A 26611-nucleotide genomic window follows, 5' to 3' on the forward strand; every position below is an offset into this window, starting at 1 on the left:
GCCACAGGCTGTTTGAAATGAAGTCACGAGCCATGCATTCCCCAGCTGTGGTGCAAAGGAAATGACTGATAAAAATATTTCTTCTAGCTGACCTCTGGCTTACCTTTGTCTGCCTAAGAATTTCCGGCTAATTCCCTGTTAAAGCTTTCTTGCAGCTACAGATTCTATTGCTAGAATCTTCTGTGTCAGACAATACAGACTCCACCTGAGCTTGTTTATAGACGCACTTTATCTAAAAGGTAAATGAAAGCTTTGTTCTAGAGATGCAAACAGTACTTCTTAACAAAAAGTAATTTGCACTATTCCTATGTAGGGGTAGAACAGCACTTGGTCTTTGGATGGCTCATTATTGGAGAAAGTACTTTGTCTCAGTACCAAATCTGGGGACAGATTTGTGAAGGGCTGTGGAGCAGTCACTTGCAGCAGCAAGTATCAGCAGCCTGAAGCCATTCAGAACCCTGTGTCTGCTGAATAGGCTCAATGTGAGGAGTCTGACCCCTGAGAAATTGATTCAAAAAGCTAGCAAGCTGAATGAGATAGGTTAGGCACAGGGTGTGATTCTTGGGGGTGTCCTGTGCAAGGCTAAGAGTTGGACTTGATGATCCCTGGGGGTCCCTTCCAACCCAGAATATCCTGTGGTTCTGTGGTTACATTATACTCCATTACTACCCCAAATCAGGCACTCTCCTGGCAGACAGAGGATGTATTTTACCCTTCCAAGATAATGAAAGAACTAACATTCCAATATTACAGAGGTTATGGACAGGGAGTTCATGGCCAAAATGCACAAGTCATGCACCGTGTTTGAAAGGAGGTGGAAGCTGCCTACCTTTGGGACAGGATCCTGGGAAAGATGGTGCCTCTTCCCATAGCTTCACAGGTCTGAACTGGAGTGGGGTTTTAGGTCCTTTTTTTTGTGGGTTGGTCACAAAAGCCTTCAAGTCTGTTGATTTGCATACTGTCAGCATGCAATTCAGTCAGACACATCATCTAAGAAGGGTGGGGTTTTTTTGGCAAATCTCATTGTGTTTCGAATGCTTGATTTGGTTAGCTGCAATGGGGGAAATACTGGAATTTTTCCTTATCAATACTGTCCTTAAAAATTATTTATGTACAGGACAAAGGAAGTTGTGAAGGCCACATGTCCCTCTGCCAGAGTGGAGTTTTCATGAAATTAAGGGACACACTCAAGTCTGCTTCCACAGTTTATTAGTACAAACAATGCATACACAAGACTGTATATTTGTTTGAAGACTGCAATATATTTCTAATTTAACAACTCTGTAACAAAATTTAACTAAATTTGACATTTATGAAAATATAAATCTCTGATTGGGTAGGTTCTCCCAACAATACAAAGTTTACATAAAAACATTCAATATGATCTATTAGTTGCAAACCAGTTAGGAAAAATCATTCAAGTCACTTAATATACTATATTGGCTTGTACATTGAACATTCACACACTACATTAAGTTCTAGCTTAGCATTCATTTCTGGGAAATTTGTGATACGGAATTCTGATTTTAAAAATAAGATTATTCTTTTTAAATAATTTGAAAATATTTCCATAGGTGTGCCATCTTTAAGATATGTAAGTAGGGGAAAATTTTTTTATGCTTTCAGATGTTGTCCAGTATATTTTTTTACTTAGGAAAATGTAAATTTTTTTTACAGCATTTCACAATTTCTGCCTTGAAACTGGTAAAACTGTACAAAAGGCTCAGAACAGTTTCTAAAGCAGAAAGTGAAGCTTGTATGCATGTGAGAGTAAGAAAAACCCATTACAAACTGGTCTAAGAAGGGACCTGTTGACAGCCTTTACATTTAGTAGAATATTTCAGTAGGTACACAAACAGTCTCAGAGTGTTTGGTCACTTGATCTGTATTTATAATGGGAAAGAAGAGAAACAATACTAAGGCAAATGTTATAAGGACTAATACATGGCATGTCTGAAAACTACCAGGATTACTTTGGAGACATAGGAGATACTTTAGACTTTCTTACAACAAAATGGACAGCAACCTTTTAACATAAAGAAATCAATGTCTTTAAGTGTTCATCAGTAACGCCCCTTCTCTTTGAAAAGTTTTCATTACGACCTGTACTAATTACGACACACTATGAAGACAAAACATTTCCCCAAACCAAAAATAAAACCCCAATCCCTACACTTCCCTTAGTACTCAGGACTTTTATAATTTTTATCACAATACAGAAACCTGAAATCCCTGCATGCAATTAAAAAAAAAAAAGCATTCATTCTGTTCATTGAGGTGAACAAATACTTGTTGCCTCACATGCTGACATGTTAGCAGCTGACTGGCACTTACTCCTTTCAGCCCAAAGATTAAACCCAATTAAAAAGAAAATTAAAAGTAGATATTTTTAAAATGATGATGGAATGTATCAAGTGTTCCAGGTTGGCAGGTGACATCTTGTCATTGCACCATCAAGCACAAAAACACATTTTTGCAAGTGGGTATAAAGTTGACTGTTAGCTATAGACCCATCTAAGTGACTTGGAATATAAAATAGTGGTCTGACTTCTCACCAATCACTTAGAGCTTTAGCTCTAGTTAAAACAGTCTGTCAACCACAGATACGATCACCTAACTTCTGTAATAGCATAACAATTTTTGATAGTATTGCTAGAAATTTTTAATCAAGGCCCTGGTGAAATTCTGGACTAAACCTTGTATTCCGAAATTAAAAAAAACCCTGCAGCCCATTTGCTTTATGTTTGCTTTTATGTTTACAGAAATGTAAGACAGGAAAAAACAGCTGGTCTGCCCTCTGCTGTTTCTATCTGTCTTCCAAGAAACGCACTGATTTTTACATAAATTCAGAAGACATACCTAAGCACGGGTACTACTCAGATAAGCTCGCCCAGATGGTTACTCAGTTGTCAGAGGCAAAACTGTGTCTGCAATCTATGGCTGAGCACACTTTCTCATAGCAGTAGCTGTGTCTTTTGGTTGGTGTTGCTTCACTCACCTCAGCCTCTGTAACTGTAATGGGGCTATCCCTTGCAAACACTTCTGTTGATTCCCTCCAAATGCAGTCTGCAGTCACTTTGAAACTATAATTGTGACACTTTGGCCTAATCACTTGTGTTGCGTTGTTGAAAATCTGACGGCTGTTTGAAGTAGCAATTTTGATTTTCAGTGCAGCATCAACTCGATCCACTACAGTGTAAGTACCTATACTTCCATCATCAAATCCAATAATAATGTTTAAATGTCTCTGTGAGAGTGCAAGGAAAGTGGGAGTTTTATAAAGAGAACAGGCACCGATGTTTTTGCCATCTGCTAGCCTCATAACTATTAAACTAGAGACTGCACCATTGTCATCGTCTTCTTCGCCACGACAGCAAATGTACACCAGGTAGCGGCCATCACGAGACAGTCTCTGCCGCCAGACGACACCCGGAGCGTGAACCACACGAAGTTTTCCGCTGTGTAGGTCAAGCACGTTGATGTTCTCATCACCACGGGTTATAATTCCTAGCTTCCCATTTGGAGATATTTCAAAGTCTTCCAATTTTTTTAAGAAATTGGTAGGCAATTGTACACGTCTGCAGATGACTTCCTCTGTAAGGCTCCAGATGTTCACACTTTCAGTAGATGTTATAAATACTATAATATCTGGGCAGTCTGGTATCAGCTTAATATCCACAATGCTTGCACCATCATCACAGCAAAACTTCTTTGTTATACTGCCTGTCCAGAGACTCACTGCCAAAACTTTGTTCTTTGCCATTCCAACTACAAATGTGTTTGCAGTTGTTATAAATGCATTTTGTAAGGCAACTAAAATATTGCAAACCCTGTGTCCTGTAGCCAGTCGCCAAACTCTGGATGCATTTTGCTCGCAGAGAGAGACTACAAACTGATCATTGTGAGTAATCATTAGCTCTGAGATTTTTTGTCCATTAATGCGAAAGATATTTTCACCGCTAACCGTGTGCCACACATACTGGCTGCATTTATCATCTGATGTAACCATTATCTCTCCAGAAGAGGTCAGCACACAGTTTTCAACAATACCTTCATGCTTGAACACAGCTTCAATAAATCCAGTGCTGAAGTTCCACTTATGGACAGAATCTGATCCATCCAACGTGTATATTAATTCACCTCTGGCTGGCAACACCAGTCTTTGGATGGGTTTGCCAGATTTGTCAATATTGGACATAGCAGTTATGATGTCTATATCCCAGATAGAAAGGACACCACTGGTGGATAAGGATAGCAGCATGTTATGATGATTTGATTTAATTAGCCTGACTATAGTTCCTGAGATTTCCTGTAAGCTTGCCATACACTGTCCAGTATCTCTTCTCCAAACAAAAATGGCTGAGGTATTTTCCATAGAAGCAATTATACAGTTGCCATTTTTGGACAACACGGCAGATATAAAGCGCTCATTGTGTTTAGCTCTAAACTTTTCAGCCACCTTCCACACGCGAGTGTCAAGAAGTTCAATGCTGAGAGCCTTACAAATTAAAATTGCACTTTGGTCTTCAGAAAGCTCTATGCTGACAACTTCGCTGTCTTCTCTCCTGCAGTCAAAGTCATCTGTAAGCTGGGGTTTTGCGATTTCCTCTGTATTCCAAACAGAGAGGCTGCCCTCGCTGTCCACCATCACCATTTCTTGGGCTGTGTCTAAAATGAGAAGGAATTTCACAAATCCACTTGAAAATTCAGAGGTCACAGTGGTCAGCTTCTCTCCACTGCCCAAGTGGAAAATGGTTGTGGTGTTCAAATACTGCCCGCAGAATGCATAAACTCCATCTGGAGAACACTGCACGCAGGTCACTTCGTACCAGCAGTGGAAGTGATAGAGAGGCCAACCGTAAAGCAGATCTATTACAGTAACATCTTTACTGGCCTCCAGCCAAGCAAGCGCATGGTTGACTGATAATGTAAATCCATTTATAAAACTGGAGTCCCCTGCAATTCCACAGTGTTTTGACCCCTTAATTTCCACCTCAGAAAGAAGACAGGAATTTATGTTATCATATACCAAAAGAGTGTTGTTTGTTGTAGCTACTACAAGGTACTTTTCATCACGAGTAAGCTTCATCCCTAAGATAACAGACGGAGCTGTTGTAATTTGCCTTAGTAATTGGCGGGTTTCTACATCCCAAGTGCTAATGGAGCCATTTTCTAAAGCAGCAATAATTGTGCTGGGATTAAACGTAGGCAAAATCTCAGTGACATGCATGCAGCTGGATGACAGCGGCAGACGCTCGGGGCTGTAAGTCACATCCATGGAGGAATGCAAAGGGACGATCGAGCAGTACTTGGGTCCATCCTTGTCACATTCTAGGAGGAGATGTCTGAGTTTGGGCAATGAACTTACCACTGGGAGAAGTCTCTGCTGCAATTCGGCGGAGAGTGAACCTGGGTATTTTACTACTTTGAACTTTATACTGCGGAGGGTACTGGCCAGAAATTTCAGCTCCTTTTCTTGAGAGTAAGTGTAAGCTAATTCTATGTCAGAAAGTGCTTTATCAAACTGCCCTATTCTAATCATGGTGTACAGCCAGCTGAAGTTCATGATCACTCCGTACAGAAGGTCATCAGTTCGTCCACATCTTGTTAAGTGATGAATAAGCTCTGTCATTTTTCTGTGATTAATAAAAAAGATATCAGGTTCCAGTGGGTTACACTGAAAGACCCAAGGCTGATCTGGAGCCTGCCTGTCAAAAGCCGCCTGATCCACGCAGTGCTTTTCATCCTCGTTCAGGCCTCTACTGGCATGGTCAGGACAGCCACTCAGATATTGGTCATTGCTGTAAAACGGTTTTCTTCGTCCACCTGACCAAACTCCAAGGAAATACTCTGCCATGACTGTGTGCATTTCACGCAAATCTTCTTCATTGTGCAGGTACAATTTCTGGGCAATTAGCTGCAAGTGCCTATTTGCCCAAAGAAGCAGCGTTACATTTTTCACCTGTCGCTCTATTAAATACCCCTGTAAGCCCTCCTTAAGTCTTGCAATGTATATATATGGAATTCTCAATGGGTTACTCTCTCTGACTCTCTCATTCAGTTCACACATAACACTGTTGTCAAGGGCTAAAATATCCTCCAGTTCCATTTCACTCAGCCCAGATTTGGACATGGTGATGTAGCCAAGTGCTCTTGACAATAGTCTTGACCCACACTTGTTTTCCAGTGACCAAAACAACTGCTCTATGCTTTCATGGACAGTAACACAGAGGGAGGACTCATCCACATCCTTGTGAGATCTCCAGTGCCTGACCTCTCTGAAGGTTAAGTTCACAAACATAGGCAGTGTGCACTTGGAGAATGCCTCATTGACATAGATTTGTTGCCCTGATGTTACTTTCCTTTTAACTCGCAGCAGCTGATGTTTCAGGACTTGACTACACATCTTTCTGTCCCTTGCAGTCAGCTCAATGTAGTTGCTTTCTTCATGAATAAGGCACCTCAGTTTTTGCAGGATCCCATGCTTGTTTGGCAGTGTTGACAAAATTATCCGTACTGAACGTGGAAGGTGAATGGGAAGCCACCAGAGCTTTCTACCATCATCACTATCTGTTAGCTGTTCTAAAGCATCAAATATAATCACCAGTGGCCTATGAAATGAAGATTCATTCAAGAGATTTATGAACAAGTCCCGAAGGTCGTGAATCTTTTTTGGGTAACTTTGTACGAGGCAGCGATAGTTGACTGCTAGTTGTTCACAAATGCTTTGAAGTATATTCTTCAGATCTGTACTTGTTTCAGTAGATCCTAAAAATCTTATAACTACCACGGGGTCAGAATCTGGTCCCATCTCTTCTTGCAACCAGGAATAGGCCTAGAATACAGAGCATAATTTAGTTTATATCTCAATGAAGCACAGTAACAGAGTTTATTAATAGTGATAGTCTATATATGAATAAAGATTTTAAAATATTACTGGTTGAATAGAAATGCTTTCACTGGCAGCGTTCAAGGCAGGTGCACTGAATGAAATTCAAATTGTGTATCATCTTTGTTTAGCACAAAAAGGCTTACATCAAAGGGGACATGACTAGAATGTATTCCATAAATCTCAGGGTACTCATCAAAAAATCTGAGCCTCACCTCTGAAAGTGTGTAGATAGAGTCTCTTATAAATAGACTTCCTTAGACACTACACAATGTCATCCTTGGTCAGCCACACCAGCCTACCACCTAGACCTGTTTAGCATTGATTCTGACAGAGTATAAAGACACATCTCTAGAGTGGATCAGAGTACAGATCCCTGGCCCATAGAACTACACTTTGTCCTGGTGTACCTGTGATTTTTACTCTAAAACACTGCCACAATAAAGAAAAAGTGTCTATCTCTTGAAGTTTTCTTGATTAGAGCACTCCAAGCCAGTGAGGAATGTAACTTCTTTAAATCTTCCCAGTCTTTGCAGGCTAACACACTCGCTTCTGCATCTCTTCACTTCACTTTATGGTATTTTACAGTATTTTAAAAGAAAAGCAGAACCAGAGTCTCTAGGCTGACTTACATACTCAGATATGAAATGAGATCTTGAGTTGCAACTCCCAGTTTCATATATGCAGCTAATGTGACTCCACAGGAAGTAGCGACAGGGATTTTAAACAGTGTTGTTCCTTCCTTCATTTCCTTCTGGCTGATATGGCTTTTTCCCAGCTCACTATGCTAAATTCTCTGACCACCCTGCCGGGATCTCAAAGTTGTGACTGTCAGCTGCAGAATTAGGTCTGGTGATGCCAGCTTTGTCTTGTTCTGGATCTTGTCCGGCCTTGCACAAATTGTTTCATTAATTTCCCTGTAGTACTCTGCTCAATGACTTAAACAGCATACTCCAGATAAGTAAGTATGGGTATTTTTGCAGCTTATTACATATAGATGTGTAGCCAGTGTATTAGAATAATTCTGGCATAGTTTCTTATGAGAACATGAGTTGGCATGACTTGGAAAGATGTACTGCATTTGTGTTTAAGACTAAAATCAGAATAAGATGTTTAAATGGTTGTGGATTCATAGGGCCTCAGAGGAACAAGAAGAAAAGAGATAATTCTAAAATATACATTGTTAATTCCAAATATATTGATTCCTATTAGATTTCTAAAGAGCTTTGATAAACTATATTTGTTTTGACTAAGCACGATACAGATATGTTATCATCGAAAGGTAATTTTTTCTGTACATGTGTACAATAATATGCTGAATATACATGTTATTATTTTTATTTTATGTATCAAGGCTGATAGATCTGTTGAGAAAAGAAAGAATTAAACTAAGCTGGACTTTACACACAGTAATGCTCTCAACATGACCTTAGGATGTTAGACACTTATTTACCTTCTTTGCTGCTTCAGCTAATAGAAGAGTCTTCCCTGTGCATGGTCCTCCATATATGATAAGAGGGTTAATGTGTCCTATTTTTCTAGGTAAAACATATTTGTGAACGATGTTTAATGCCTCACATCTATATTCATAAAAAGTGGAGTACGTTTTACATAGCGATGAGTGTTGAAGAACTTCATCGTACAGCACGTCTGTCTCCGTGTCAAAATTCTGCTGCACTGTAGCTTGGATTATGTCAATCATGTCTTCATAGAACTGTTTCCCAAGTCCTTCAATGTAATGGCTCTCCACTTCTTGGGAGTAACCCAGTTTCATGTCACAGTGGGTGACGGAGGTGTACACTCTCAGATTGGACGATGCGACAATGGTAGGAATGAATTCATCCCTGAGCTTGATCAGTTTCTCATGGGCTTCAGGATCTCGTAGGAACTTCCCAGCTTTATGTACCACGTCCATGTATTTTCCCATCTCTGGAATTTTAACGAAACGTTCAATGTTGGCAATTTTCCGGATGTAGCAAACACACTTCTTTAGGAAAGCTGGTGTTTGTTTACCCAAGGCAAAATCAAGTTCATCTTCAATAGCTGGGGATAAAAAGAGAACACAGAGTCTCTGTCAACTTTTCTTTATAAACAGTTAAAGAACATGCCCTACCCACATCAGGCAGACTTGATTGCATTTGTTCTCTGTAAAAACAGAAAAAACAAACACAGAGATTTTGCAGAGTGCTTTTGTATGGGTTTTAGTCTCAAGCAAGCACAACAAACCTTTTTTTCACCCTTTAATTATATGAGAAATGCCAACAGAAATATATTTTCATATTTGTGCAAAGGTTGACAGAAGAGACAATAAATGAATACATAGAAATTGTTAATGTGAACCTTACCAGAGGAAAGATATCTCTTTGCCTGGCTGTGTTTCATTTTTCCTTTCTCATACAGCAGTTTCACAGCAGTCTTAAAAATCGTCTTAATCTCTTCTGATATATCTTGCCATTTGTTCTCATTCATTGAATTTGAAGAAGATTCCATCTTTTAAAAATATCCATTGTTAAAAAGTAGGTGCAATGAATACACATACAACTTCAGAAAGCAGAAGTCTAGTATTCAAGGCCAAAAATAACACGGTAACAGACAAACATATACACTAACAAAAATCAATAAAAGATAAACATTTTATACTGCAGATGGTCATATTGTATTCCATTTTAGAATTTTAAGAGTTAGCTCCTTGGAGTATTTTCCAAATCCCTAGTGTAGGCAGCTAATGCAATATTTTTCAAGAATAAGGCCAATAACACCTTTATAGAAAGAGGGTTTTGAGAACCAAGCCTGAAATAATAATAAAGCAGCAGCAACACTGCTAAAATTATTGCTCCTTTAATGAGATGTAATAATGATAATAATTTTAACTTGGATCTCAAAACTGAAAATGGGGTTCCTGGTACCTATAATTAAGTGCCTTCTCTTAGCTACCATATTTTAAACATACAGGATTACATGTGACATTATGATCACTCATTCATTGCTATAGTAACACTAATCTTAACTGTCATCAGAGAGGAACTCTAATATAAATTCACTAATCCTTTCAGATGGTATCTTGCAAATGCCAAGCTGGTGCTTTCTCTAAAGCAGCTAGGTTTCATTTACTGCTGGTGAAATATTTCAGGGGTCTCCAGTTTTCTTGGAGTGTGGAATCTCCAGTATAAATTCCCTAGCAACTCTTTCTTGACAGAGCTGATTATCTTTTATTACTTTCTATAAGTTTATGAGATGTAACTCTGTGTTACACCTTTAAGTAATGTTACATCTATGTTACAGCTCTAAGTTATGAACATCTTTTTATTTAGTCCTGTGTTAGTCAGTAGCTTCAGGAAAAGTACAAAGGCTTAAGAAAAAAAATTCCCAATAACATAATATGCACTCAAAATGAAGTGAAAACTCTTTTAAGGATTTCATTTTTTTTTACATTAAAATATGACCTTAGGTATATACTGAATGTGTAGGAGGGTAGAACTGAGCCCTGAGAAACAGATACAGTTTTTATCATCATCAATTAAAGACAAATGCCTGATTAAAAAATGATAATTAACAGTGTTGAAAAAAATCTTATAATAGTTAATAAGTTAAAAATATGATACCTGACTCAGGACAGTGCTAAGCACTTGTTTGACAGGTTTTCTTCTATGGGGATAGAAGGGAAAATGTGTATTTCCTCTGCAAGTCCAAGCAGAAGACCCTGAGTTCTCCGTGTTACAACATCAGGGAAGGGAAAGGGACATCTGTACAACTGTCCCACTAGCCCTAACAGGGCACAGATGACCCAAGTTCACTTGCTGTAGCCATCAGAGAGCACATCAATGCAGGAGTGGTGCTCCTTGGTGTTTTGCAGCAGGTCCTTCCCCATGAACAGGAAAGGAGCACCACAGCAGCAGTTGTTCAGGTGTGGACAGGACTGTAGAACCTAACTCAAAGACAACAGCAAGTGCCTGGCCTTGGGGACTGCCTGCCACTGTAACAGATACAGAAAAACTGTGTGAGCAGGTGACTTTGACTTACCGTATTCTGGTAGTTCTTCAGCATTTCTGATTTTGGTCTGAGGTAATATGCTGGTGGCACTGCGTTCTCATCCCTGCAGTACCACTCTTCTAAAACCCTTGTCTCTAGCTTGGCCTCGACAGCAGCATCCAGGATCATTTCAAATTCTGCTGACTCAACTTCCCCTGGTATTCGGATGTTCCCGTACTTCTCTCCCAATAGGCCCTATGTAGTTACAGAAAAGTAGGGATTAAATTTTTCTTTTTCATTATGCAAAAAGCATCCTCGGGATCTTAATTTCTTAAAAGTAAGTCTGGTAGTAGTGTAATGACTTTAAAATTACTAGGAAGGGAAACAGATCCTGTGTGACAGGAATTACTGTTAAGGGTACTGTACCGAGCTATATTTTACTAGGATGACTTAGAAACTATTTCAAGTAGATGCATTGTCTCTCATAGGACTAACTAGTAATAAAAATACTACTAGTATTTTTACTACTAAAAAGAAGGCATTCAAAAGAAATAATTAAAAAATACCCAATATTCTTAGCACAGTGTTGACTCATGTATTATTGAGTTCCATTAGTCACAGGTTGAGATTATCCTCACAAGCAAAAGCAAATTGACATTGTGGCTTATGCCAGTAAGGATCAGTGTTGCAGAACCACAAGCTACTTTGCTATCTTCTGTTCTTGTTGTCTTTGCCCCAGTAGCTGTCCACTGAACGAACAGTGGGGCAAGGAAGAAGCAAATACTGAGTAGAAATTGATCAAACCCAATTTCAGTACCGCTGAATAAATGTAAAGGTTTGTGGAAGTCAGTTCTTAACTGAAGACAGAAGACACAGAAGACATTTCCCTCAAAAAAATGAGGATTAAAATGCTGGTTGTTCAAATCAGAATCCTCATTTGAACCAGAAAGATCTCTTGGTAAAGTAATGCTAATGCAAATATAGTAGTGCCCTAAAAATGTAAGTGAGCATGTTTGTAAATAATATCTAAATATTCCTTATTTTTAAACCACTTGTCATAATGAGAAGCTGTTTCAAACTCTTCCAGCAGAAGAACAGCCTGAAAATCAGTAACTTATGATGATGATGAAGTCTGCTTCACTAATTATAAAAGCAGGAAGCAGCAGGACACTTTGCTGAACCCAGCCATGCTGGCACACAGCACTCCAGTGCTCACCATGCCAGATGCTTCAGCCCCAGAGCAGGCATCAGAGCAGTACACCAACACTTCCTAATCCTTCCAGGGAGGACCAGTCAGCTCAGACCACACCTGACATTGTGTAAAGTAACCTGGCTGATTTTTGCCTGGAGCAGACTAGGGAGAACTCATGAACTACCATGCTGGCTCTGATGGCAAGCAGCTGGCACTGGCAAAGAGCTGGTGGACGGGAACTAGTCAGTGTCTGCCCACTGCTCAGGAGGAGCAAAGGAATGTAGGAATTGTGATAGTTCATACAGCCCAGGATCCATTTTCTCACAAGTCACAGCACCCTAGTCCTTCAGGAAGCTTCTCCAGTAGAGAGGCTTTAGGGGAAAGTTGAGTTTGCTTGGCTGCCCATTCAGATCACACCAAAGCTCCATTCAGGGCACATATCAAGAAGTCATGAGAACAGAATGAATGGGTTCAGCAATGAGAATTATATAACAATTAATTTAATGAAATAAAATGATCAGTATTTCTATAATCTAAATTTTTTTTTGATTTGTGATCATTCCAGCTAGTAGTTCCCTTCAGAGAGGGCTATGTTGCTTCACATAATGAGATAGCTGGGGAAAATTTCAAAGCTTTTACTGGTCTGATCTATTCATAGAGCCCTGTAATTTTGGAATTCTGAAGCTGCAGAGGTTAAACAAAATATAGTATTATTTGCCTTCCTCATTCAAGTGAGGTTAATAACTTATATCATGCTGAATTGGAAAGCTTCTTCACATTCAGGTTGATGTAGAAATCTCATAAATTTTTCTCAGAGGAGGTTTTACCTTGTATAGAAATTATTGCTTAGAATTCATTAGGCTCCACTTTTTCTAAATGTAAGTCCAATGGATTCAATAGACAGTTCTCTCAGCAAAGATCAGTAACTGGGCCCTTCATTAACAATACTAAAATGTCAACATTATTATGGCTGATTTTAATGTACTGCATTTAATCAACTAAATTTGTTTTGGAATTATTCTGTGTACTTTTCTGCTTCTCTGGTACAGGTTATGCTGTTCTCTCTTCACTGTACTATAGTTGAATAATGACTGGTTTTATTTCAAAATGAAAAGACAAGACTTTTTTTATACCTCTCATCTGTCATTGCAAAAGACATTTTGTAAATAAGCCTGTATTAGGGATTATCCTCCTGACTACTTGAGCAACACACAATAAAAAAGAACTTTGACATGATCCAGCAGACCCTAAATACAGTGCTGAGCAGCTGTATCATTTAGAGCAGGGTCATCCCAGGCACTGCACTGCAGCTGTGTTCCACAGAAGTTACATGAGGTTCTGGTATTAATACCTGACTCAGTGTAATCATTTGAAGAATATTCTGGTAGAAAATTTTATGAGGTAGAAAACTCTTAATGGAGTCACTCCTGTGCTTTCTGGTAACTTCAGACCAGTTTCAACCTTCAGCCTACAGCCCAGCTTCACTGGCCCTTTCATGGAGGCACTGAAACAAAACTCTTCATTTTACTGGAGAGTACAAAAGTGACTAGCTCTAGTTTCCTGAAGAACTGTGGTATCCCAGCCCAGACTGGGAGCAGGAGGCATGCTGAGTAAGTGCAGCTGTTTTCTACTGAGGAACAAAAGCTCAGATGCTGGGTTATGCCACATAAACACACCAGGCTCCTGGGGAACAGTTCTTCTCCCAAATGCACCTTCTCTAGATGCACTGCTTGTTTTCCATTAGCAGTGGCACTAGTAAATTTAAAAAAAGACTAAGGGGTATAAACAGACAATTTGTCTTTGCTAGAGTTTTAATCTACTATTTGTTTCTAAGGCTGCATGACAGCCTTAGGATGGATGCATTTGCAGGCACAGGCTGTGAAAACTGCATCTTCCCATGTTAGAGGTGAGGCTTGGAAGTACCTCCTTCCCTTCACTCTTTTGGTGTAATTCTGGTTAAATTCCTATCTTTCTGTATAAATTCCTATCTATTTGTATAAATGTAATCTATCAGGGTACCACAAAACCTCTCAAACCTTAGAGAACTCAATGAGAAGCTCTGAACTGCACTTATCCTCCAGGAGTTTCAGTGTCTGAACTGTATCTGTGTCAGAGGCTTGCAGCAGCCTCTGGAAGTATCTGCCCCATCTCCATTTCCCTATACATTCAAGTAAATGCAGATTTCTTCTTAGAAAAATAAAGAAAAACGAAGCAACAGGATTGAAAGTAAACATAATTTCTCACAATCTTCACGTTGTTTCATACTTAGTCTGTAAACAAGAATTACCACTATTTCAGATCCTTTTGAAATATATTATAGTACTCAACAGTAAGAACCCAAAACTTCAATTTGTGATAACAACATTGCAGCATTTTGATGATTATTATAGGGAATTATTTTTAAAGGGAGCAGTAATGTTTACGCTGTGTTCACTATCAATAGACAGTTTTATATGCAGGCTCGTGAACCAAAAACTCCCACCTGATGAGTCATTTTCCTCTAATAGTAAAACAACAAATTAAAAACTTGTTGGATTGAAGGTGATTGAACTGTGTAAGACAACCAGGCTGACAAAGGTATAAAACCCTCAGCAACCATTTGTGTCTAACAAAACTTTACAGAGTTAGCACAGAGCAGCCTCAGCAGTAGCCTTGTTAGCTTTGCCAGAATCACAGAAGGGGTTAGGTTGGGAGGGACCTCAAAGATGATCTACTGCCAAGTCCCCAACCTTGGGCAGGGACACCTTCCAACAGACAAGGCTGCTTAGAGCCACATCCATTGTTGCTCCCATCAGGAGTGCTTTGTTGAGGCTGAAATCACTAATAAATGAAGGTTAAAAAACTACTGTCTGCATGATGGGAAGTATTTTTCATTCTAATATTCTTGGTGTGGAAAGATATTAAAATTATAGGTGCAGTCACAATAATGACCAAAAGGAGGACACAAAGAAGATTTAAATTTGATCCTGAGATATGAGGGATTTACATGGCATGTTGTATGATTAGTTCAGATACCATCACTAAAATATTCATGAATTCTGATGCCATGCATTATCTTATGGCAAAACAAGTTGAAATTTTAGATATGTTTAATTCCAGCTAAGATATTTGGTGGTAATTTTAATAAAAAACAGCTGTCAAATAACAGCAAATTATATTAATTGCTGCTTGGTTTATTTAATCTTTTTTTTACAAAATTATATATTGACATCAGCAAAGAAGCCATTTGAGAAGTCAGATTTGTAATGTTTTATGGAGTGGTTTCAGGTACTTGTCAACTTAGGAGCAACAATTTTTTTTGCTATTTTGCCAACAGAGATCTGATCCAATCTTTTGCTGAGTTGCTTGGAATCAGTCCTTTGTCTTGGTCTTTGTGAAGGCATGTGACACTGAAGTGGCCTCTCTGTCTCTTCTCAGAGCAGTCCTGGATTGCCAGCTTTTTGAAGCATAAGCATTCAAGAAGTCATCTTTGAAGGAATCAAATCCAACCACAGCTTATTTTTTGACTTAATATACTTCTTGTGTACAGGCCTAAGCACTCCTTAAACAATTTGGTTTTGTGAGATCCATGAGAAATTACAAGTATTACTGTCCCCATGCAGCACAGGAATTAAGTGCAGGGAATTAAGCCTGGGCCAGGACTCAGAGCTGGGACAGGTATGTAATGGTTAGTCATAACCACATAGTGGAAGCTGTGTTTTCCTAATTCTCAGCTGTGTCCATCTTACAGAAACTGCTCACTACTGAAGGAGGAAAGCCCTGACCCCTTGTGATGACATCCTGAGTGACTCACATTTCAGCCTGCTAAATTAATATAAGCTTAGACTAAGATCACTTATTCAAAGAGGAACAGCTCCATTAGGAGAATGAGTATCTCACATTATTGAAGAGGTGCTCACTGCTTCACTCTGTGGGCTGAAATTAGGAGGGATTTAAGTGCTTTTAAAACACTGTGGGCTATTAAGTTCATCTGTTGTCAGGGGTTGGGAAAGGCTGGTCTTACTGATGTCCCAGAGGTGTCCTTCTACCATTCCCAGGAGAGCTGTGGATTGCAGTCTGGATCATGCCATTCCTCAGTAGGAAGCCTTGCACAGAAATCTGGTGGAGCTTGTGGGCAACCACCTGGCAAAGCACGAAATATCAAAGCATATCCATGGTGCAAAAGCCCAGCTTCAAAACCTCCTCTGAACTGGGAGAAGGACAAGTCCGTGGTCACCAGGTATAAACCCCACTCATCAGGACTCAGAGCCTGAATGATGGGGTCACAGTCACACACTACTGCAGCTCCTTTCTGTGCAAGCAATCCCATAGCACTGAATATTAGCAACTGAATATTGACTGCAACACAAACATGAATGTTATCTTGCCATGGTTTGCATGACTAACAAGGGCTACAAAGTCCTCTGGATCCCTCTCTCCCCTGTGGTCACTTACCATTCATTGCCTTCTGTTTATCCTGGGGTTAGAGACCTAACTCCCTCAGCCTCTGCTTCCAGGCTTCCTCCCTTTTGTAGTAAAATCTTTCTTATGAAATAAAATATATTTTTCCTCTTTAAAGCCATACAATTCAGTCAGATAGCCATTTTTTCTCAGACAAATATGTTTTTTTTCTCTACTACTTACTGGGATGTTCACACACGTGTTAGTTGATAAAACATACATTACTATGCAGTGGATCTGACTTCTTTAGACAAAGGAGACACACAAAGAAAAAAGTAAATGAAATATTGACATTTATATTTAACACCAGGCTTAAAAGGCCTCAGATTTAATAAAAATATTTTTTTTCTAAAAAAGCATACTTACTGTAATCAGCTTAGAGAACCATTCAATTTCTTTCAGTTGCTATATTTGTATGAATGGAGACAGAATCACTTGAGCATCACTACAAGAAATGCTTCATAGTTTTCAAATCTTACTTTTTACTTGCATACTTTTTACATGCATGGCTACATTCCATGTCTTGTCTTTCATATTGAATTTGGAGGTGGTCAGACAGCATATTTGCATGTGCCAACCTGCCCAGGAAGCCATTCAAGCTGAGGAAGGCACACAGAACTGAAACATCTTGGCATGTTTACCCTCCTTGTCTGCAGAAATGTGGGCTCAGCTGATAAAACTAAATATACAGTAAACCACATCTAGAAAATCTGAAACAAATGGCCAGGATACCAGTTTTTAAGGGTCTTTTATTTAACATCCCATCCTAAGAAATTTAGTACAACTATAGCCCTTTCTGGTTTCTTGCAGGTATATGATAACTCTCTTCTAACAGTATCCTGTAGAAATCACTTATGTGACATAAAATGTGCAGGTCCAGCCAGACATATTTTGGGAAAAAAAAAGAAAATTAAAATAACAGGATTAGTTGGCCAGGCCTTGAAACCAAGAATTTACCACCAAAAACAAACAAAAAAGAATATACTATTTTATTATTTTTTTATAAGTTAAGGGAACAATGGCCAACTTATTTAAAATTCAAAGTTGAAATGTGAATAGCTAAACAATAGTGACTCATCAGATTTAAAGCCAGAAAAGTATGTTTACCTCAATTTATCTCAATGGAATATACCTGTTAATTGCTAGTCAGGACAAACTCCAAGCTGTTGTACCAGAAACTGAAACCAAGGTGAAGAAAGCTGTAATACTATGCTTAAACTAAGCCAAGTTTTAGGAAGCTGCAGTTCTAGAGTAGCTGGTGCCTAGGAGAAGTCCTGAAAATTACTGCCTCTATTCCTTTTTATTGTACTTCTAGCTGCAATGAGGTACAGTGTAAGGACCTCATGACAGAAACACAGGGAGAAAGTCCTCCAAATAAATAAATACATTTGATGGCTTTTCTTGCCTATCAAAGGAGAAAAGTTATATTGCACTGGTATTAAATCTCCCAAAAATACTACCACTAGAAATTAAAAATATGAAAAAAACCACAAAAATGTCATAATCTGTGATTTCTGGGATGTACAGGTCAAAGTGTCTTTTAGAGCAGCATTTTTCTTCTCTGCCAAGAGCTGTAAGGCAGTGCAGCTAATCAGACAGAACATTAGAGCTGCAGATCTCTTAAATCCTCTTTCCTACTTTTATTACATCTCAGTGCGGAAACTTGTAAGTTCCTGATACTTTTGCCACTGACTCAGACTGCCTATCCATAAAATGAGACTAATGATAGCTTGCAAAATAAGCCTTTTATTTTGAGTATTTCTATTTTGATATGTGTATTTATGCATCAGCAGTGATGAAACTGTTATTTTACACTGTTTGTCCTTTTTAGTTTTTAAGGGAAAAATGATACCACAGGCAGTACAAACATTTTCATTTGCTTTTTCATTTCATTTGCTTCAACCTATGGGGATAGGTTGAAGTCGTGAATAAACAGAATTAATTTTAGAACTTCAGCTCACTGTAGAAAACATGAGAAATACAATTTTTAATTGAAGTTGCTGAAGCAAATAGGAAACTGAAGGCATAATAAAGATGTTTCTGTACTAAGAATTGTTTTTGCACCTGCCCAGATATATATTTATGTTCCCCAGCTTGAGAAATACTGTAGTGTGTTGTTTCACAGAACCATGCCCTAATTTCTGTTTTCCCTTTTTCCCTGGAGGCACTGCAGGAGCACCCTGGGGGGGACTATATGAGCTTCAGAAACTGGAGACAGGTCTTGGTTTCTGTTTCATGAGAAACAAAAAGGACTGTTGAACTGCCTTGGAAGAAAACTGACTGCAATTGGGACTGGAAGGATGAGGTGCAAGTGCTGAAGTGTTTTGCTGTGTGTACAGTTCCTGATGTAAAAGGTGTAGAAAAGAAGAAAATAACGGTGAAGTTTCTTGATGCTTGACTTGTCTTTCAGAAAATTAAAGAGAGTGGCAAAACCTGGCTGTAAATGAGCCAATTCCTTCAACTCTGAACTTCACCCACAGTGCAGTATGTTTAAATCTCAAAGCTTTCCCTAGTGGTGGGTATAAAATAAGGATGAGTAATTTCTCAGGACACAGTGTGTAGGAGCTACCAGTCTATCATGCAGAATGAACGTGCTTCCTCAGAAGAAATTCATGACCTACTTCCTTGATACAGTTTGCTGCATCAGAACTCTCTGGCTGAGAAAGTATTAATGGTCTTTCCCCACAATCTCTCTGTCTTCTACAGGGTCATGAAGCACCAAATTAATTTTGTTGCCTCTTCCTTCTGCTTCCTTCCACTGCTTATTATTGCTGGGTCTTTGATCAGCCTGAGCATAGATGCAGGTGAGAAAATCAGTCAAAAAGGTTGTAACTAGGGAAGAGGTCAGTGAATAAAGACAGCATAGAGGAAGAACTGGAGATTTTGCCTACCTCTGCCTAAAGATCTTAGGTGCTCACTCACTCTGATTCTCCTTCAAACAAATGTGTTATTCTCACTTTGCTCTATTTTTGAAATTGCATGGGAGATTTCTTGACAGGCATGTACATTTTCCTTTCACATAAAGTTTGGGACCTTGCAGGTAATTCCTACCGCAGCTCAGATTTCTGTCAACTCTCTGACAGGTCCTGTAACACTTGACAAGAGTGGAACTGGGTAGAAAAACAAATCAAAAGGGTTAGGTTTACTAAAAGACTGTAGCACATAGCCCAGACTGAAGTCAATAACCTTGTCTGTGGAAATCACTGCCCTTCTTTACAGAGAATGGGAAATGCACCTTTGCTGGAAACAGCAAGGAGATCAATACTGTCTTTTAGAGAAAGGCATGGTGGTGTAACCTTCCCTGCTTTGTAAAATAATCACAACACTCATCCAAGCCAGAAAGAATTGTGATTTGAAACCCTGTCTTGCATCTCGCAGGCGAAGAGTGGCTAACGGGGAAATGGAAAAGCTTCTCCCCCTACTGCTGTTTGATGCCTTCCTGAGTACCCAGGGACACAGGTATCATGGAGCCAGAAAGGAGGAAGATACTCTGAGCCTATCAGTGCAGTCCCTACGAGGACAGGGCACTGGCTTCTGGGCCCCAAACCCTGGAATCACAAGCTGGGACTCTTCCACATTCCTACTGCCCTCTTTGGTATACTTTGTATGCAAGAAGGGGCCATATCTTTATTTTCAATGAAATATGCTCTTGTGTTTCTCAGAAAGGCAGCTTAGTTCCTGCGTTCCCATTTTGGGATGGTATTTATGTGTTAAACAGTGAGGCAAAGAGTTTAGATCAAGCTAAAAGTGAAATAGTGCTTTTTGGGATATCTTTATGACTTTTCTAACACTAATTTTTACATAGTAGGTTATTTGTCTTACAATTAATGGTAAGCATACAAACAGTGAATGTTAAGTACTGCCCTGCAGGTAATGGGTCAGATCATTAGGCAAGAGTTGAAAAATTCTGCAGCAGATGTCCATGGAAATGAAAAAAACATAGCAAAAATACAGTATGCCACTCACCTGAATGAAAACACTGTCTTGCCTGGGCCATGCACTTGTATGACTGAGAGGCAGAGGATACAGTCTGCCAAAGCATGTGGCCAGCTGGTGAACTGTGTTTCCAGCCATGAGTAGCACTGGTGTACTAAAGTGTTTTACAATGGTTTCAAGCATTAAAGTAATTTCTGTACTATGCAAAAGAGCTAACAAGTAATTTACTCCCAATAATTGCAGTCTCCCTAGTTTTCTAAGCAAAAACTCCCTAGTTTTCTGTGCTTCATTTTTTTCAAGGTGGAATGAAATAAAAAGTTACTCTGTGAGGTTCTCCAGTTATGAAAGAAAGAAGCTTATTACATTGCATATTAACAGGACACAAACTCCAAGAAAGGGCATTGCATTGAACGCAAATATTTTAAGAGAGAAGAGGCAACAACTTAAAGATGCATAACAGTGTCACTATGTATCACACTGATCCTTTTTTTTATTTTACTTTGTAAATTAGCATCTTTCATTGAATAAGGAGGGATCCTGTGAAATGATACATGCTGATTATTCAAATAAAAAAAAAAAAAGGAAAAAAAAAAGAAAGAAAGAAAGAAAAAAAAAAAAAAAAAGAAAGACCCAGCTACTGCTAGCTGGATTTAAGAATAATCAGACTGAAAAGCGAACCAGTTATTTTTTGGGTAGGTGTTTCTTTCTGGGTCTGCATTGGAGAACCAAAGATTCTCTGAACTGGATGCCCATATTTGAGAAAAAGGAAGGTATATATGCTAGGTGCTAGCAGCACTATTAATATCTCTCTTTGAACTTACCAGCTGCCTGCTAAATATTATAAAGTATGCAGTTTCTTTACACAGAAATAGCATTGCAAGGTTTAGAATCCCCCCCATCTCTCTCATTTCTGCAGAATAGCTGATGCTGGATTTTTTGACCTACAGATTCATTTGCAGGGCAGATCATTACAGTTAACTGATTACAGTACTACCTCAGAAGATGGTTTGGTAAAGTTCTTGAGGGTCATGAGAAAATAAATTGCATAAATCTCATGCAGCCTATTTCTTCCTCTACACATTACATAGAATGATGGAAGTATGACTTCATGTTAATCGTATTCTGGCTAATATGGTCATTCATATTAAATATAATACTTAACCTTTCTGGAACACGGCACCAGAAATTGTATTTATGTCAAGGAAAAGAAGTACAGTGGCTTAGCAGAAAATATGTGCAGTCTTCTGACTGAAAAATACAAGTTATTTTTAGACTGGATAAAAACCCATGCAGTTTCTGTGTTACAAGGAAAAGCTGTCTGATCAATCTTGTAAGTATAAAAAAAAGGGTAAGTATTTAAGATTTAAAGAATCAGAGATGATTCACAGGAAAATACATTGCCATCCCTAAAGCAAATGAAGGAATTCACTTACAATAGCTTAATCACGTAATATCACCTCATGCTTGATTTCACTTTCTGTGTATATGTGCTGTTCAGAGCCAAACTATAGGGAAAGGGATAGACATCCTTTGCCTTTTGGTCTGGAGGCTGTGAAAGAAGAGCAAAGTTTGCTAGGGGGAAAGCTGTGTACTTTGTCTTTAAAATTGATCACTTTGTTTTGAAGGGTTTCAAAATACACACAGCTCTACTTTGATTATTTACGTAAGAATCCTTCCTGTTGGCCAAGTCTATCTAAAACAGGATTAATATCTGCAGACATGTACTTTACTTCATATTCAATGCCAGAAGTCCTATGGAGCCATTCCTGATATGACCCCAAACCCACTTATACTAGAGGGAATTCTTATTTGGATGGTTTTTAAATCAGATGCAGAGTGAGAAGAAAAGTAATAATTTGATATTTCTTTCTTGAAATTTACTTTACTGGAGGAGGGGGACTGTTCTACCATGTCTGGCTCCATGTATTTATCTTCATTCACTTAAAAACAAATATGTAAAAATAAACAGAGCTGTGTCCTTGGAGAAAATTAAATGCTGAAATGCCCAAGCACAGATAATTTCTGCTGAATTCCCCAAAAGCACTGGGTCCTTAGCATTCCCCCTGAACTGGATGTTTTAGTATAGATACATTTGGCTGACTTTTGCCTCCCTAACTTAAAGTGCGTGGAGAATTTCCCAGGAAAGCAAAAGAAAAATATAACTTAAGCATTCCAGGCCTCGTGTGTATTTAGGTTTTACATTAGGAATAAACCTTAAAGTAACACCAGAACTGAAACTGGAGTTGATGAGATCCAGCAGAACAGTATTAATACAATTTTCTCTGAGCTGGATTGAACTCAAAATTAATTATCAACCATTTGTACTAAGAAGAGAGACTGCAGCAATATCTTTCATGGAACAATTAAAGCATGCATTATACTGAAGAACACAAAGACACAAACAGTTGAAACATTCCAGTCCATAATTTACCATACTTCCTCTTCAATTTCAGTATGATTTAAGGACATGCCAAATACTGTAAATTGCTAATATTCTTTTAAAATACTACTGGAATTCCAAAATGGTAATGCTAGATTCTTTAGGTCTATGGAAGTTGAAAGAGTGTTATGCTTCCCTAGGAACTTTTCAGGAAGGGATTCATGTGTTGCTCCTGAATTCAGGCCTGTCAGTTACTTCCTCCTGCCCTTGCCCTGAACTGAAAGTGCAGAAAAGAGCTTTTATACATCCCCAACAGGTTTGTGGAACGAGAAGCTTCAGAAATACTCTGTGGGTACCTCAGCAGACCAGTCAAAACACAAAGCAAGAGCTCAGGTTACCATTGTTCAGATGTGGCAACTCTTGAGGACATGGTGAGACCCAGTTCAAAATGTTTGGTGATTTTTGTATCTCTGAGTGGTCACCTGTTCTCCATCAGCAAACAAGGAAGAGAACTGGTTATGGATGCCATTGACAGGTTCAGATTAAGAACAGCTGCTGGTAATTTGAGAGGGCTAATGTAAATTCCAGTTGCTCTTCAGAGTAAGTTGAAAATGTTTTAATACTCTTTGGCCCAGGTGTTTTAAATGAGAGGTGGAAATAACCTTTAAGGTTTGTACAATCCCAAGCATTAATTGAACAAACCTTTACAGGTAACAGACTGACATTTAATTTCCATTTCTCTTCTTCATTTTACAATCTTTCAGGACATAGTCATGCAAGGACAGCAGTTCAGGCAGGTGGAGAAACACCTCTGTGTTATAATTTACAGGATGTATGTAAATGTTCCAGTGATGCACTACATCTGTTTTTTCTTTGGTATTGTTGTACAATGTAGAGTTTAAGTAGTTCACAATTTAATAAATACACTACATTTCAATCTTTCCAAGTAGATTCCAAAAACAAGATATCTGCATAAAATTTGTATGAAAAGTTATTTTCCCCTCATAAATTAGTCTTCATAAATGATTCTGTAGATCAAAAAGAGCATGGTATGTAGTTACATGGAGTAAAAGCTATGAGTATTTAAATTATTTAAATGATAATATACTGGACACTGATTTTATACAGCAGAAAAAACCCCAAACAAAAACCACAACCTAACAAATAACCCCAGCCTAACCAAAATCCAAACAAGGTCTCTCTCCCTTAACTGAATCAAGTATTAGTAGAGGTCAGGCAGCAGTTAAGAGAAGAACTGTACATTCCCAAAGCCAGTGTTCACAGGAAATTAGTTTTGCATTTTTTTCAGAACACTCTCCTCCTTGTGCTTATGAGTATGAGTTAATTTTGATTATATTGTTTCATATTTGGAGAAAAGCTTGGACATCCAACTTATTCACTGCACTAATTTAAGGACTGAATTTCATTTTCTCTCCATTCGATATTACAATGCAGGCAAAAACTGCCATTAAAAAACACTTCCTAAAATCAGTATATATCAAGTAGCTAATTCTGAATAGCTCCATTTAATCCCAGATATGTGTCTCAATTCAAAAAGTGGTAATTGATAACTACTAAAAAACCCCCCAAGAAAACAACAACAAAAAACCCCCAACATAAAAACCCACCAGCTGAAAGGAAGTGGCACATTTTATAGAATTTACTCAAGAAATGGCAAGCTGCCCAAAGCCTGCAGTGCCAAAGTCAATTTTTCATTATGCTACTATAAATTGAAAATAATTATGCTTGTTGGAGTAGAATCATCAATTTTTGTTGTAAATGAAATAAACTCCATCTCACTATGGTACAACAGAGAGAAAAATAAATGTGCATAAACAGATTTCTATGGTTTTGCCAGTCTAGTCACTGGGAGTGCTACTACTTTGGCCCATACTTGGAAAACCTGAAATAAACATTGAAGTCACTGGCTCACTGCAACCTCTTTGCAGTGTTGCTAACTGTTGCTAGCTGTTTCATTCCATTTAAAAATTCTGATTCAGCTTGATTTCTTTAGTAACAATATCAGGCAGGCAGTTTTTAAAAGCTTCAAGACTCTGAGCTGCTAAAATATGCAGCAATAGTATGTGACAAGGTTTGTTTCACTATCAGAGATTTAACAAATCATGTCTGAGGACACTGGGTGTTGCTACATGAAAACCTCTATGCCTTTCTGTTCCAACTCCCGTTTTTTCATCAAAGGGAAGATAGAAAGTAGAAAAATAAACCCAGAAAACTAAATATAGTCACACAAGATGAAAGCTACCCCAACTCTCCAGAGATCTGGGCCAGTGTGTGCTTGTGAAAAACAGTGCCATGACAGCATCAAACCCAGCCCAGACTCTGTACTCCAGATGCTGGGTTCTTATGGTAAAGCCTTTGCTCTCCAGGGCTCTGAAGTTAAATAAGGAAGTGAGGCAAAAAAAGGAATGAAAAAGATCTGGATATGGTTGTAAGGGTGTGACAGAAGCACAGAATGACACATGCTACAGGTTGTTCCTTGTCTGATCTTTGGCATGGAGAGACGTGATCTCCAGCCTTCACAGCAGGCAGTGTTTTGTATCCTTTCCATCCACTGGATTCAGTTCACAAACTCTTCAACATTCTTCACTTAAAAAAATAATCAAGGACTTGCAGTTTTTTCTCTGCCTTATTACGACAAGACTAAGACTTCGAGTTGACTTAGCTACGTTTAGACACAAATGAGAAAAACTTTGTACCTTTTGTAAAGTATTTTCTTGGCAAATATAGTATATAAAAGAAAATTTGGGATAGTGGAAGCATGGTCTTAAGACTGTTTTGCATTGAAGTCTAGCAAGAGACCATGGAGAGAACAATCAGTTGCATATCAGTGTATCAGAAGAGACCTTATCACTCTCTACAACTTCCTGAAAGGTGGTTGTAGGCGGGTGGGGTTGGTTGGTCTCTTTCTCCAGGCAGCAACTGACAGAACAAGAGGACACAGTCATGTTCTGCTGTGTCCTAAGCTTCACCAAGGAAATATGGCTTGGAAGATGGGAAAAAAGTGTTTTATGCAAAGAGAGATAAAGTACTGGAATGGTCTGCCTGAGGAGGTGATGGAGTCACCATTCATGGATGTGTGTAAAAAACTGGATGTGGCACTTGGTGTCATGGCTTAGTTGAGGTGTTAGGGCATGGGTTGGACTCAATGATCTTGAATGTCCATTCTAGTGATTCTGTGATATCACAGACTCAGAGCCTTCTCAGGTTGTCACTGACCTTCAGTCTTTTCAGTCTCTAATACCTGCCATACTATATTGCCCTGAGTTTATGACATGAAACAGCAAATGCTGATCAGAGCAGATAGTTCTTTGCTGTTGCTGCTGCTTTTCTGTAAGTCTTTCAAGGCCAGATGATAATGCATGTGTGAGAAGTACCAAGATTTTATTAACTGTGGCCTCCTTAAACAAGTTGTCAATAATTCTGTTGTGATAGTATACAGTCATACCCACCTTGCCATGAGGACTGATCATTAAAGATCCTTCTTTCCTCTCTGCTAATACTGAGTAATCACTGCTAATCTACAGAGCTGCACAGGGAAATATTTGCATAGCAAATACACAGCAATGAGCATAAAGTATTTTAGAAAGAAGAAACTCATGCATTTGTTACTGAATCATGCATGTTATAACATTATATTTTTCTTGTAAAGTAAAACATTATTTTTATACCCACAACAAAACATGGACCTGCAGAACTTTTCAAGCAATCTTCAAGCAGCTTCATGCGAGTCTTCTGCAACTCAGGACTGTCCCATTCATCTGCTTCAACTCCCCAGTACAAGTCT

At 38.7% G+C, this 26611-nt stretch overlaps 1 protein-coding gene across 1 annotated transcript; it reads right to left on the minus strand.

Moving 5' to 3' along the window:
- Positions 1-1249: 1249 nt before the first annotated feature.
- NWD2 (NACHT and WD repeat domain containing 2) lies at positions 1250-26611 on the minus strand. Its single transcript, XM_018906979.3, has 5 exons — positions 26500-26611; positions 10910-11113; positions 9235-9379; positions 8343-8932; positions 1250-6835 (listed from the first exon to the last, which is right to left on the minus strand). Exons 1-5 carry the CDS (start codon positions 26548-26550, stop codon positions 2903-2905), a joined length of 4923 nt encoding a protein of 1640 aa, XP_018762524.2. The 5' UTR covers positions 26551-26611; the 3' UTR covers positions 1250-2902.

The sequence above is a fragment of the Serinus canaria genome, chromosome 4, assembly GCF_022539315.1.
Source record: "Serinus canaria isolate serCan28SL12 chromosome 4, serCan2020, whole genome shotgun sequence".
NCBI classification, from domain to species: domain Eukaryota; kingdom Metazoa; phylum Chordata; class Aves; order Passeriformes; family Fringillidae; genus Serinus; species Serinus canaria.

Bases quoted from the DNA above. Each gene is read 5' to 3' on its own strand.
- NWD2 (XM_018906979.3), bottom strand. From the start codon at position 26,550: ATGAAGCTGCTTGAAGATTGCTTGAAAAGTTCTGCAGGTCCATGTTTT. The intron at 8,933-9,234 runs GTAAGGTTCACA...TTTTATCCCCAG, and splicing joins AAAGAGATATCTTTCCTCTG to CTATTGAAGATGAACTTGAT. The intron at 6,836-8,342 runs GTAAATAAGTGT...TCTGTATTCTAG, and splicing joins TAGCTGAAGCAGCAAAGAAG to GCCTATTCCTGGTTGCAAGA.